The sequence below is a fragment of the Lepidochelys kempii genome, chromosome 14, assembly GCF_965140265.1.
Source record: "Lepidochelys kempii isolate rLepKem1 chromosome 14, rLepKem1.hap2, whole genome shotgun sequence".
Taxonomy (NCBI): domain Eukaryota; kingdom Metazoa; phylum Chordata; order Testudines; family Cheloniidae; genus Lepidochelys; species Lepidochelys kempii.
The window spans coordinates 19,624,216-19,636,664 of record NC_133269.1 but is presented as its reverse complement, the minus strand read 5'-3'; the positions used below and the strand labels follow the sequence as shown (position 1 = coordinate 19,636,664).

General features: G+C 44.9%; 1 protein-coding gene across 1 annotated transcript in view; it reads left to right on the top strand.

Moving 5' to 3' along the window:
• Positions 1 to 9,901: 9,901 nt before the first annotated feature.
• RAB40B (RAB40B, member RAS oncogene family) overlaps positions 9,902 to 12,449 on the top strand; it is a 60,792-nt gene continuing 58,244 nt past the window's right edge. The window contains exon 1 of the mRNA XM_073311255.1: positions 9,902 to 10,891. Within this exon, the coding sequence (XP_073167356.1) occupies positions 10,750 to 10,891 (142 nt within the window). The 5' untranslated portion in view covers positions 9,902 to 10,749. The remainder of the gene's footprint in view (positions 10,892 to 12,449) is intronic.

The window sequence follows — 12,449 nt, the reverse complement described above, 5'->3', positions numbered from 1 at the left end:
AGTGTGGCCTTGTCCTTCCCTCCTCCCCCACCCCACCTGGTGCTTCCCTCCTCCCCCACCCCTCCCAGGCTACCCTGGCAGTTATTCCCCTATTTGTGTGATGAATTAATAAAGAATGCATGAATTTGAAACAACGAGTTTATTGTCTCTGCAAGCGGCGATCAAAGTGGGGAGGGGAGGGCGGTTGGCTTACAGGGTAGTAGAGTGAACTAAGGGGGCAGGTTTTCATCAAGGATGAAAACAGAACTGTCACACCGTAGCCTGGTCAGCCATGAAACTGGTTTTCAAAGCTTCTCTGATGCACAGCACGCCCTGCTGTGCTCTTCTAACCGCCCTGGTGTCTGGCTGGGCATAATCAGCAGCCAGGCGATTTGCCTCAACTTCCCACTCTGCCATAAACATCTCCCCCTTACTCTCACAGATATTGTGGAGCACACAGCAAGCAGTAATAACAATGGGAATACTGGTTTCCCTGAGGTCTAACCAAGTCAGTAAACTGCGCCAGCGTGCTTTTAAACATCCAAATGCACATTCTACCACCATTCTGCACTTGCTCAGCCTGTAGTTGAACAGCTCCTGACTACTGTCTAGGGTGCCTGTGTATGACTTCCTGAGCCATGGCATTAGGGGGTAGGCTGGGTCCCTAAGGATAACTATAGGCATTTCAACATCCCCAATGGTTATTTTCTGGTCTGGAAAGTAAGTCCCTTGCTGTAGCTGTTCATACAGACCAGAGTTCCTGAAGATGAGAGCATCATGTACCTTTCCCAGCCATTCCACGTTGATTTTGGTGAAACATCCCTTGTGATCCACCAGTGCTTGCAGCACCACTGAAAAGTACCCCTTTCAGTTTATGTACTGGATGCCTTGATGGTCCAGTCCCAAGATAGGGATATGCATTCCGTCTATCGCCTCCCCACAGTTAGGGAATCCCATTGCAGCAAAGCCATCCACTATGACCTGCACATTTCCCAGAGTCACTACCCTCGATAGCAGCAGCTCAGTGATTGCATTGGCTACTTGGATCACAGCAGCCCCCACAGTAGATTTGCCCACTCCAAATTGATTCCCGACTGACCAGTAGCTGTCTGGCGTTGCAAGCTTCCAGAGGGCTATCGCCACTCACTTGCGAACTGTGAGGGCTGCTCTCATCTTGGTATTCTTGTGCTTCAGGGCAGGGGAAAGCAAGTCACAAAGTTCCATGAAAGAGCCCTTATGCATGTGAAAGTTTCACAGCCACTGGGAATCATCCCAGACCTGCAACACTATGAGGTCCCACCAGTCTGTGCTTGTTTCACAGGCCCAGAATTAGTGTTCCATGGCATGAGCCTGCCCCATTGCCACCAGGATGGCCAAATTGCTGGGGCCCGTGCTTTGAGAGAAGTCTGTGTCCATATCCTCATCACTCTTGTCACCACACTGCCATCGCCTCCTCTTGCAGGTTCTTGTTCTGCATATACTGCATGATAATGCGCAAGGTGTTAACAATGCTCATAACTGCCGGGGTGATCTGAGCGGGCTCCATGCTTGCCATGGTATGGCGTCTGCAGGAGAGCAGAGTTGCAGGGGAAGCATTGGTTGGATGACCAGTTTTGCAGACCTACTGCACTGTCTGCTGCCAGGACACAACAGCTGAGTGGGCTGCACGCTTGCCGTGGTATGATGAGACAAGAGCAGCCGAGCAGAGTTGCAGCAGAAGTGACCCTGTGAGACCACCAGAAGAGCAGAGTGGCAGCAGAAGCTGTGGATGAGGACAATGGTTTGCAGTCCTACTGCTCCATCTGCTGAAAGTGGTATGGCGCCCGCATGGACAAAAGGTGAGAAACGATTGTCTGCCATTGCTTTCATGGAGGGAGGGGCAACTGACAACATGTACCCAAAACCACCCACAACAATGTTTTGGCCCCAGTAGGCATTGGGAGCTTAACCCAGTATTCCAATGGGCAGCGGAGACTGCGGGATAACTACCTCCAGTGCAACACTCCGAAAGTCGACACCAGCCTTGGTACTGTGGACGCACTCCGCCGGCTTAATGCACTTAGTGCATAGTGTGGGGACACACACAATCCACTGTATAAAATTGCTTTCTAAAAAATCGACTTCTATAAATTCAACCTAATTTCGTAGTGTAGACATACCCATAGATACTGCCCCTCATTGGGGGTGGATTAATTAAGTCAAGAGGAGACTCTCGCCCATTGGCTTAGAACATCTGCACTAGCAGCGCGGCTGCACTGCTGTAAACTCTAGTGTAGCCATAGCTTCTGACTAGCTCTATGAGCAAACAAACAAGCAGAAAATCAAATGACTCAGCATAGAATCATAGAATATCATGGTTGGACGGGACCTCAGGAGGTCATCTAGTCCAACCCCCTGCTCAAAGCAGGACCAACCCACCACTAAATCATTCCAGCCAGGGCTTTGTCAAGCCTGACCTTAAAAACTTCTAAGGAAGGAGATTCTACCACCTCCCTAGGTAACGCATTCCAGTGTTTCACCACCCTCCTAGTGAAGAAGTTTTTCCTAATATCCAACCTAAACCTCCCCCACTGCAACTTGAGACCATTACTCCTTGTCCTGTCCTCTTCTACCACTGAGAATAGTCTAGAACCATCCTCTCTGGAACCACCTCTCAGGTAGTTGAAAGCAGCTATCAAATCCCCTCTCATTCTTCTCTTCTGCAGACTAAACAATCCCAGTTCCCTCAGCCTCTCCTCATAAGTCATGTGTTCCAGACCCCTAATCATTTTTGTTGCCCTTCGCTGGACTCTCTCCAATTTATCCACATCCTTCTTGTAGTGTGGGGCCCAAAACTGGACACAGTACTCCACATGAGGCCTCACCAATGTCAAATAGAGGGGAACAATCACGTCCCTCGATCTGCTCGCTATGCCCCTACTTATACATCCCAAAATGCCATTGGCCTTCTTGGCAACAAGGGCACACTGCTGACTCATATCCAGCTTCTCGTCCACTGTCACCCCTAGGTCCTTTTCCGGAGAACTGCTGCCTAGCCATTCGGTCCCTAGTCTGTAGCTGTGCATTGGGTTCTTCCGTCCTAAGTGCAGGACCCTGCACTTATCCTTATTGAACCTCATCAGATTTCTTTTGGCCCAATCCTCCAATTTGTCTAGGTCTCTCTGTATCCTATCCCTACCCTCCAGCGTATCAACCACTCCTCCCAGTTTAGTATCATCCGCAAATTTGCTGAGAGTGCAATCCACACCATCCTCCAGATCATTTATGAAGATATTGAACAAAACCGGCCCCAGGACCGACCCCTGGGGCACTCCACTTGACACTGGCTGCCAACTAGACATGGAGCCATTGATCACTACCCGTTGAGCCCGACAATCTAGCCAGCTTTCTACCCACCTTATAGTGCATTCATCCAGCCCGTACTTCTTTAACTTGCTGACAAGAATACTGTGGGAGACCGTGTCAAAAGCTTTGCTAAAGTCAAGAAACAATACATCCACTGCTTTCCCTTCATCCACAGAACCAGTAATCTCATCATAGAAGGCGATTAGATTAGTCAGGCATGACCTTCCCTTGGTGAATCCATGCTGACTGTTCCTGATCACTCATGTAAGCACTTACACCCTGATTCTGCGAACATACTACTCATGGTAGTAAAGTTAAGCACATGCGTAAGTGTTGGCAGGATCCAGGCCTTAGTAACACTCTAACTCTCTGCAGCCTTCGTGAAGGTATCGTTTAGGCAGAATGTTAATGAAAGTGGGACCGAAGTCAGAAGACCTATCTGTCTGAGGTGCAGTCAATGCAGGAACTGGTGAGAGGAGAAATCACCTTGCCACCCCTTTGTGTCCAGTCCCTGGCCCCCAGGCTAAATTAGAAGTTGTTTGGTTTGGGCTTTGGTCCCATGGTCCATTTCATGTGTGGCAAACCCTGCCTCATTAGGTTCCATTCTTTCCAAATCACATTTTGGTGAGAAGTTTAGATAAAATTTTCATGTTCTGACTCACTTCTAATAGGGAGACTGCTGTTCTGAAACTGCACATGGTAATTAACAGGACAGTTGTTTGAGTTTTTCATAACAAAAGGAAAAAAATAAACCAAAAGGATTTATTGCAAAGCTGCCACTTTTGGAAATCAATGTTTGTGACAGGTTTTAGAGTAGCAGCTGTGTTAGTCTGTATTCACAAAAAGAAAAGGAGTACTTGTGGCACCTTAGAGGCTAACAAATTTATTTGAGCATAAGCTTTCGTGAGCTACAGCTCACTTCATCGGATGTTTGTGAATTATTCTTTTATCTTGAACTGTAGGTAATTAATTTTTTTGCAACTCAGACTTGTTCTGACTTGATCTACATATAAAACAATATATAATCTGGGGAATTTTTTTTATGTCCTCTCCTGTTTTTAAAGCCATTATTTTCAACTGTTGCTAACCAGGCAATGAGGATACTTTAAGGTGGATTAGCAGATAAGATGTTTTTTAAAAAAAAAAAAAGAAAAGTTTTTTTTAAAACATCTTTTTTGACATTTATGTTTTTTTACAACGACTAATGGGTTAAGGAACTGTGGGCGTATTCCTAGTCCACTAGTTCCTGTATAAAGTATAACTATGAACTGCTGTGCAAAACAAACCTGGGTTCATCCCAAGAATTTGTTCCAAACATGATTACAAGTAAATGTCAAAGGTAAGTGGAAATATTCAAGAAAAGGGAAACACTCTAGTGCTTCATAGTTTGACATCAAAATAAACATTTGAAAAGTGTAAGTTTTATTGCTATAACTTAGAAACAATTGAAAAACAACTACTGCAAATGTAAGGACTAGAATAGATAAACAGAACCCACCCACTAGGTTTCCCGTTGCCTGTTATAAAAATGATTATTTTTAGTATTTTATTTTCATATTTCTTACAATGTTTCATAATAAGCTAAACAATCCCAACACACAGTAAAAATCCAGTGAAGTACAATTTAACCATCAGTTCTACCACTTCAAGAATTTAGCTGCTGTCCTTCCTTTAGCTGTCTGCCATAACAAAACCTGAAGAAATGTAAGGAATGAACAGATTACCACCAGCATGAAGGTTTTACCACTATATAAAAAACAAACACAAACTACACACACAATTGTTACATGTAATGTATATAATTTATCATAACTAATACTTAGCATTTGTAGAACACTCTCCATATGAGGATCTCAAAACACTCTACAACCATTTGTGGTTTAAACCTCAGAACACCTCTTTACTTTAGGTAAGTAATTTCTTTCCTTTATGTTAAAGATAGGAATGCTGAGGCACAGAAAACAGAAATAACTTGCCTGAGATCACAAAACAAGTTAGTGTTAGAACAGTAGTCTCCTGCTCTCCAGTGTTGTGCTATAGCCAGCACAGAAAGTTGCCTGCATAGCAAAAAGATTGAAAACTACCAAGACAGCAGAATGTCTGTTAGCTCAATTTTAAACATTAGAAATACATGATCTGACACATAGAACAGCTGGAAAAAACAGTACACTTCTCACATATACATATAGAAGCAGTAGTTCTAGCAACATGCTACTATATGAGGAAGTTCCACAGTCAGCTCATGCATTAAGCCAAAGATCACATTATCAGACCATTGAAACTAGAATTTATTGCAGAAAACTAATTTGCAATACTCTCAGAAGAACTTTGAGTCTATAAAGTAATGAATGGAGCAAACAGAGCTATAACTATCATCTGACTGATTATGCTAAATGAAAATTCCTGATTTAAAATGAAAGACAGGAGTGCAGAATTCTGTGCCAGGTCAGAGAAATAAAAGCACATATATTACAAACACAAATGTTTCCGGTTGTACTATGTTCACATTGTCATGGAATGGTCTAGAGTCATTCACAGTGTTAGAAGTGTCTATGGAAATCTGATATATGTATATTTAAAAAAAATAAGTTTGAAAACAAAAGTTACTGTGAATTTAAGTTGGCCAGTTTTCAGACCTCAGCTTCCAATTGTGTTCCTCTGATTGGGGCGGATAGCCAAAACTTGAGCAAAGAGTGCTATAGAGTAACTCATCTCTTTTAAATAATTCTAACTGAATGTTACTAACTGGAAAGCTGGTAAAATATCTCTGAATATTCCTATTTCTGCAAATCGTGCAACAACACATCTGCACATTTGTATGCCCCTAGAGATTGACATGGATACACACGGCAAGGTATGTGTCTATACACAGTGAATTTCATGTCCTTTGTAAATATTACAAAAAAAAGTTGCATGTTTAATTTTGAGCCTGCTAACCCTTACCATTCGCTAGTCTGTGCGTACTGTACAAATGTAAATCACCCCTTTCCCCAACACCTAAATGCTCTCCTCTATTCCAAACAGGGCTGCTAAAACTTTATCACTTACCTACTGGTCTATAGAAAAGGAGTACTACTTGTGGCACCTTGGAGACTAACCAATTTATTTGAGCATAAGCTTTCGTGAGCTACAGCTCACTTCATCGGATGCATGCAGTGGAAAATACAGTGAAAATACTATTGGTCTATGTCACTCCTTTGAATCCTTCCATTGGCTCCATCTTTTTTACCACATCAAGTTTAAACTTCTCATCCTTGTCTTCCATACCTTACAGAGCTCTGCTGTTACTTATATCTGACAGTTTTAGTGTGTCACACACCTATCTCCTGTCAAAGTAGCCTAGATTTTTCTTTCATTTACACAGGTGTAAATTAGAAGTAAAATCCATTGAAACCAATTATTTACAGGACCAGTATAATGGTATAATCCTATTATGTATTTACAAATGAAGGGCCCAGTCCTGTAAGATGCTGGATAGTTTCAATTTCCACCTTAATCAACCTTAATCAATGGGAGGTGAAGGCACTCAGCGCTACCCAGGAACATGCCTAAATGTAAACCCTGTGCTCTTGACAAGTTGCTGTTTTAGGTGTATGCATTGCAAAGGTTGGGTGCATCTAATCCAAAGGTGTTAAACAAGCAATTAAATAGTTTGGTCCAAGACTGCGGTGAAGCTTTGAAATACAGCTCCTATAGACTGGCTTTCTGCTATACCTATGTGCACAGGATTTAGCAGTGAAGAAAGTTATTTTGTTATCAATAAAAAGTATGATAAGGGAGATGACCCAGAGTAAACCCTGACTGGCTGTATTTGCTGCTCCTCCCAACAGCAATATGCTTTTGGTAATGATGCTTAGGTTTCCAACAAAACAAAACAGAGCAAAACAAGATTTCCTTGTTTTTCTAGTTCAAAGGGCTTTGTATGCTGTTGTATTTTGTAGTTGCACAGCATTATGCTGTTGTGTTTACCAAAGCTCTTATTATCTTAATAAGAAAAGGAGTTCTTGTGGGCATCCGATGAAGTGAGCTGTAGCTCACAAAAGCTTATGCTCAAATAAATTTGTTAGTCTCTAAGGTGCCACAAGTACTCCTTTTCTTTTTGCAAAGACAGACTAACACGGCTGCTACTCTGAAACCTGTTATTATCTTAATGTCACCTCTAATGCAACTGTATGTCTTACTGCTTTTAAAAATATATATTTTATGCCATCTACGCAGTTCTATATTTGTCCTGCATGTTAGAGAAACATGTTTATATTGAATGCTACTGGATTTATGAACATGTCAAAACTGTACGTATTTGCTATGAAATGCTGCAAACAAACAATATAAAACTACAATTTTAACAGTAAGGCTTTATCTACTTCTGTTTTTGTTTGTTTGTTTGTTTACATTGGTCTAGTGACACAAATCTAGCTGCACTAATGCTAACCTCTAATGGTAGATGTGCAGAGTTTATATTACTGATGGGGGCAGGATGAGGGTGAGCACTCATTCCACAGCATGACACTTCCAGTACCATACTGTCCTGTAGTACCTTGGTGAGATACTGTTTCAGTACTGAATCAAAATGAATACTACAACCACTCTTTTCAGCCACATGAAGATTTTGTTTGGCGGTCTGTTATTGGCCCAGCCCAGCCTAAGCCTGTGAGATCTGATAAAATCACACTTCAGTTGAATACAGGCAGCTTTAAACAACTTCTATTTTTTAAAATCCTCCAGTTTCCATTTGTGCCCATTGTTATCTATGTTTAGTGCTGACTCTTCAGTGCCAGACCATAGCAATGAGCTAAACACCCTTTTAGATTTGTTTCTTCCACGAAACCATTAATTTCTAACTATTGATTACCTTAGTATACTGACAAACAGCATTATGTCTAAGAACTAATATTACTTGTAAATAATTTACATAGAATCCCAGCCATTCTATTTAAGTTAGTGATGCATTTCTGGTGTGTACATATTTGATGGTATAAGATCCTGCCAAGCAATCAGTTATAGCCAAAGATAGACATTTGTTGTAGGGAGAGACCTTGCTTATTTGTGCCAGGATCACCTATAGCACTATATAAATAATTAACAATTCTAGCCTCTAGGGGAACCATCTCTAGACAAACTCTGTCAGTGAAAAAACTGAATTTTCTTAATGTCTACTTTGAATTTGTAGATGGATCTGAAGCTACCACTCCTTTGACTTCCTCCCTGACTTGGGTACATTGCTACTCATTAACCCTTCCCATGTCCCTAGAAAGGTTGAAATGCCTCTTATGCTGACATCCCAACACACTTAATTCTCACATGCGCTTTCTGAGGTGTGAGCAAGGAGAGCCACTGGGTCTCATTCAGTCCTGATGTGAGCAGGCCAGCAGCCTGGGTTACAGAGCCAAGGTCTCCTGCCTCCTAAAACCAGTGGGCTCCTTGTTATGTTATTCTTAGGGCGTGTTCATTGAAATGACCTGAGGACAGGGTAACGAGATAGCAAGTGTGAAAAATTGGGATGGGGGTGCGGGGTAATAGGAGTCTATATAAGAAAAAGCCCCAAATACTGGGACTGTCCCTATAAAATAGAGACATCTAGTCACCCTACCTGATGGGCAGGTGGGCACACGGGTAATATGTCACACTCGTGGTGGGAGGCGCTCAGAAAAGCAGCCAGTACCCAGCCCTTTGGGAGTCGTACCCACAGGATCAGGACTGACAGGACCAATGGCTGCCCAGGCCTCATGTCACAGTTTCTGTTTAGAGACTCCCAATGGCCAGGGACAGCTGCTGCCTATGTGGTCACTGCACTGCCCAGCTCTGGGGGTAGGGCTCTATGGTCGCAGGCACAAACCCTGCAGTTCCATGGGGCCCAGCTTTGCTGTGAGTGGGATCAGCCCCCCCTGCAGCCTCTAATCGCGGGCGTGGGAGTAAGCTGGGATCCTAGCGGGGAGGGCTGGATTCGAACCCGCGGTCCCTACTCCACTTTAAATACTCCCAAAACTCTACTCTCAATGACAGGTTTCAGAGTAGCAGCCGTGTTAGTCTGTGTCCGCAAAAAGAAAAGCAGGACTTGTGGCAGCTTAGAGACTAACCAATTTATTTGAGCATAAGCTTTCGTGAGCATCCTTTGAAGTGAGCTGTAGCTCACGAACGCTTATGCTCAAATAAATTGGTTACTCTCTAAGGTGCCACAAGTCCTCCTTCTCTTTCTACTCTCAATGAAACAGGCCGCCCCGCTCCTGCAGGGGGCGTGGAAATCCGTGATCGACGGGCGGCAGCATCAATAGCGCGGGAGAACTAGCCTAGCAACTAAGCCGCTGTGCCCCCAAGGGAACAGGAGGAGGCGGGATTCCGAAGACCCTGCCCCCAATGGAAAAAGAGCAAGGCGGGGCTGAGGGTTTCGATATCCCAATAGAAGAAGAGGCGGGCGAGGCTGGGAGACCCGTTGCCCAATGGAAAAGGAGGTGGGCGTGGCCCTTAGCGTAGCGCTGCAATAGAAGAAGAGGAGGGCGGGGACCAGGATCCGCAGGCACCAATGGGAGCCGAGTTGGGTGGGGCTGGGGCTGTTGTCACGGTGCTGCGTGCTGGGGCAAAGCGGGGGTAGAGAGTCAGTGCCACTGCAGTGCTGAGCTCGCTGCGCTGAGGGGAGGCAGCGGGGACCCAGGATCGCGGCCAGGAACGGCGCGAAACGCAGACCCGCGCTTCGCTCGCGGCCGGAGGGACCGAGCTCCGGCTCGGGCTGGGCACCGACTCCCCCGATCCCCTGGGGAGCCAGGGCGGTGGCGCCGGGACCGGGCGTCGCGCACCTACACTTTGGAGCCCCGCGACTCGATCCCGCTCTGGCCCGGGCTTGTCCCGTGACCCCTCCCTGCCAAAGGCCACCCCCCCCCCCCCCGCGGCTGCCCCCTGTGATAGCGGCCCGTCTCCCTGATAGGTCGCCACCCCCGCCCCTGAGGCGATAGACGCCTGTCTCTCCTCTGTCACGACATGACGGGTGTCCCCATTGCTCGGTAACGACCCGCAGCCCGCTGCAGGGGGTGGCTGGACCCCCAGCGCCATAGGGTGCGCGTCCGCATCTCCCTGGCTGCTGCCGGCGTGTGATACAGCAGCCAGCCCGCCGTGCCTGTGCGGAGTTGGGCTGTAGCGAGTGCCCCCAGGCCACGCAGGCTGAGACCGGTCCCTGGCACCAGATGCGTTTTCATGTCGCAGTATCTAGCCCTGCACCACCTGTTACCTCCTTCCCCGTGCGTGGCTGGCGCCCCCTGCCCCATTGCAGCCTGCCCTGAGCGGCGGCGCTGTTGAACATGCCTCTGTTTGTCTCCTGTTGCTGTTTGCTGCTGCTGCTCCCACGGTGACTTTTTTTCCTCCTGGGTTCCCGTGATGGGCTCTGGGAGCTGATTCGCCGGAGAGATTTTTTTCGGGGGGTAAGGGAAAAAGAGGATGAGCCACGTGGGCAGCCCAGTGAAAGCCTATGACTTCTTGCTGAAATTTCTGCTGGTGGGGGACAGCGACGTGGGCAAAGGAGAGATCTTGGCTAGCCTGCAGGATGGAGCCACTGAGTCGCCCTATGGGTACAACATGGGTAAGTAGGACAGAGGCCATACCACTCCTGTAAGTGTTTTTTGAGATGGTAACTAGTTTCCCACTAGTTCCCTTCCCAGTCTCCGTTGTTCAGTGTTGCTATGCTTCTCCTCCCTATGACAGTGATGAACTTCTCGTCTGGCGCTTCAGTCTGCTGCTGCCTGCCTCCCCTTTAACTATGTGTGCTCAAAGGCACCATTAGGCTATTCCAGATTCCAGCAATCAAGTTCCGTTGTAAATTAGAGAACTCGCAATTGAATGGGAGGCAGAGGTACTATCTCCTACACCTGAATCCTTAGACTGTCAGTTGCTTGACACGTTTGAAACGGCTGCCTCCACAGATCTCTCCTGATACGACTGTGGTGTTCCCAGGCATAGTTGCAATGGGAAGAGTGCATGGAAACTAGGGGAGGTGTGATGTTTTCCTATGCCTATGTTCTTGAAGAGGGGAGTACAATCACTATCTGTTTTGGTTTCAAATCCCATGCCAGCAAGTCTCCACTTCAAAACCACTTTGGGAGCTAAGACTTGAGAGACATGCTTCATCAATGACAAGTAGAGATCACTGATCAAAGAAGTAGAGATCATCTTACCCAAAGCTGTCCTAATAACATTCTGTTCCGTGTTCCCTGTGACCAATAAGTAAAGAGGGGTGTTGAGCATTGGTAGAGTTGTCTTTATTTATAAATTAGAGTCATTTGCAGCAGAATGTTTTTGGATGTTTGTTCCTCTGTGGAAGTGTTGCCTTTTAAAGCAAATCATTTTTAAGGGATGGGTTATAACGCTCCTAGCCAACCTCCCTTTTACAAATTCATGACATATTTAACATGGTTGTACTTAGGTATTTTTTTAAACAAAGTATAACTAAACAAGATATACATTATTTCTTGTAGCTGCAAACCCAGCAACTGTTGAAATAAACACACATTTTATTTTAGGATGGTGTGTTAAACAGAGTCAATATTTTAGGATGGTGTGCTACACAGAGATTCAAGGATGTGCTTATTATAACTTTTGTGCATCACAGATGTGTTTTTTTTTAAATTTTTATACAAAAATACTTACTCTAAAATTAATTGTTAGTCAGCAAATGATGCACTGATGGCAAAAAGCCAAAAAGGTGGATTACCAATTTGAGTGATTTTAAAAGTAAGGGAGGAGGGAAGAAAAGGGCATAAGACTGATAAGTTGCAATGAAATGTTACCATACGTCAATTCTTTGGAAAGTTTTATATTTTTGGAATATAAAAAAACTTGTGACATCAAAGCAGTGGTCCTCTAAGATGGGGTTTCTATTTGTAGTTTGTTCCTTCATTTAACCTTTTAAGGAATGAGACTGAAGAGCCCACATCAATACCAGATATATTTGCAAAGGAGAGAAGTGTGAGCTACATAAACTGACTCAAAACTGAATTCTGATGGGTTGTGTGTAGGCAAAAGAGATGTCCTTTGTGGATTTTTTGTTTTGATAGAACCCAACTCAGCTTCGCCATTTAGCTCTTCACTACAGTTCTAACATACCTTTATAGATCACCTTGCAAATTTGCTGACTGCCTTAA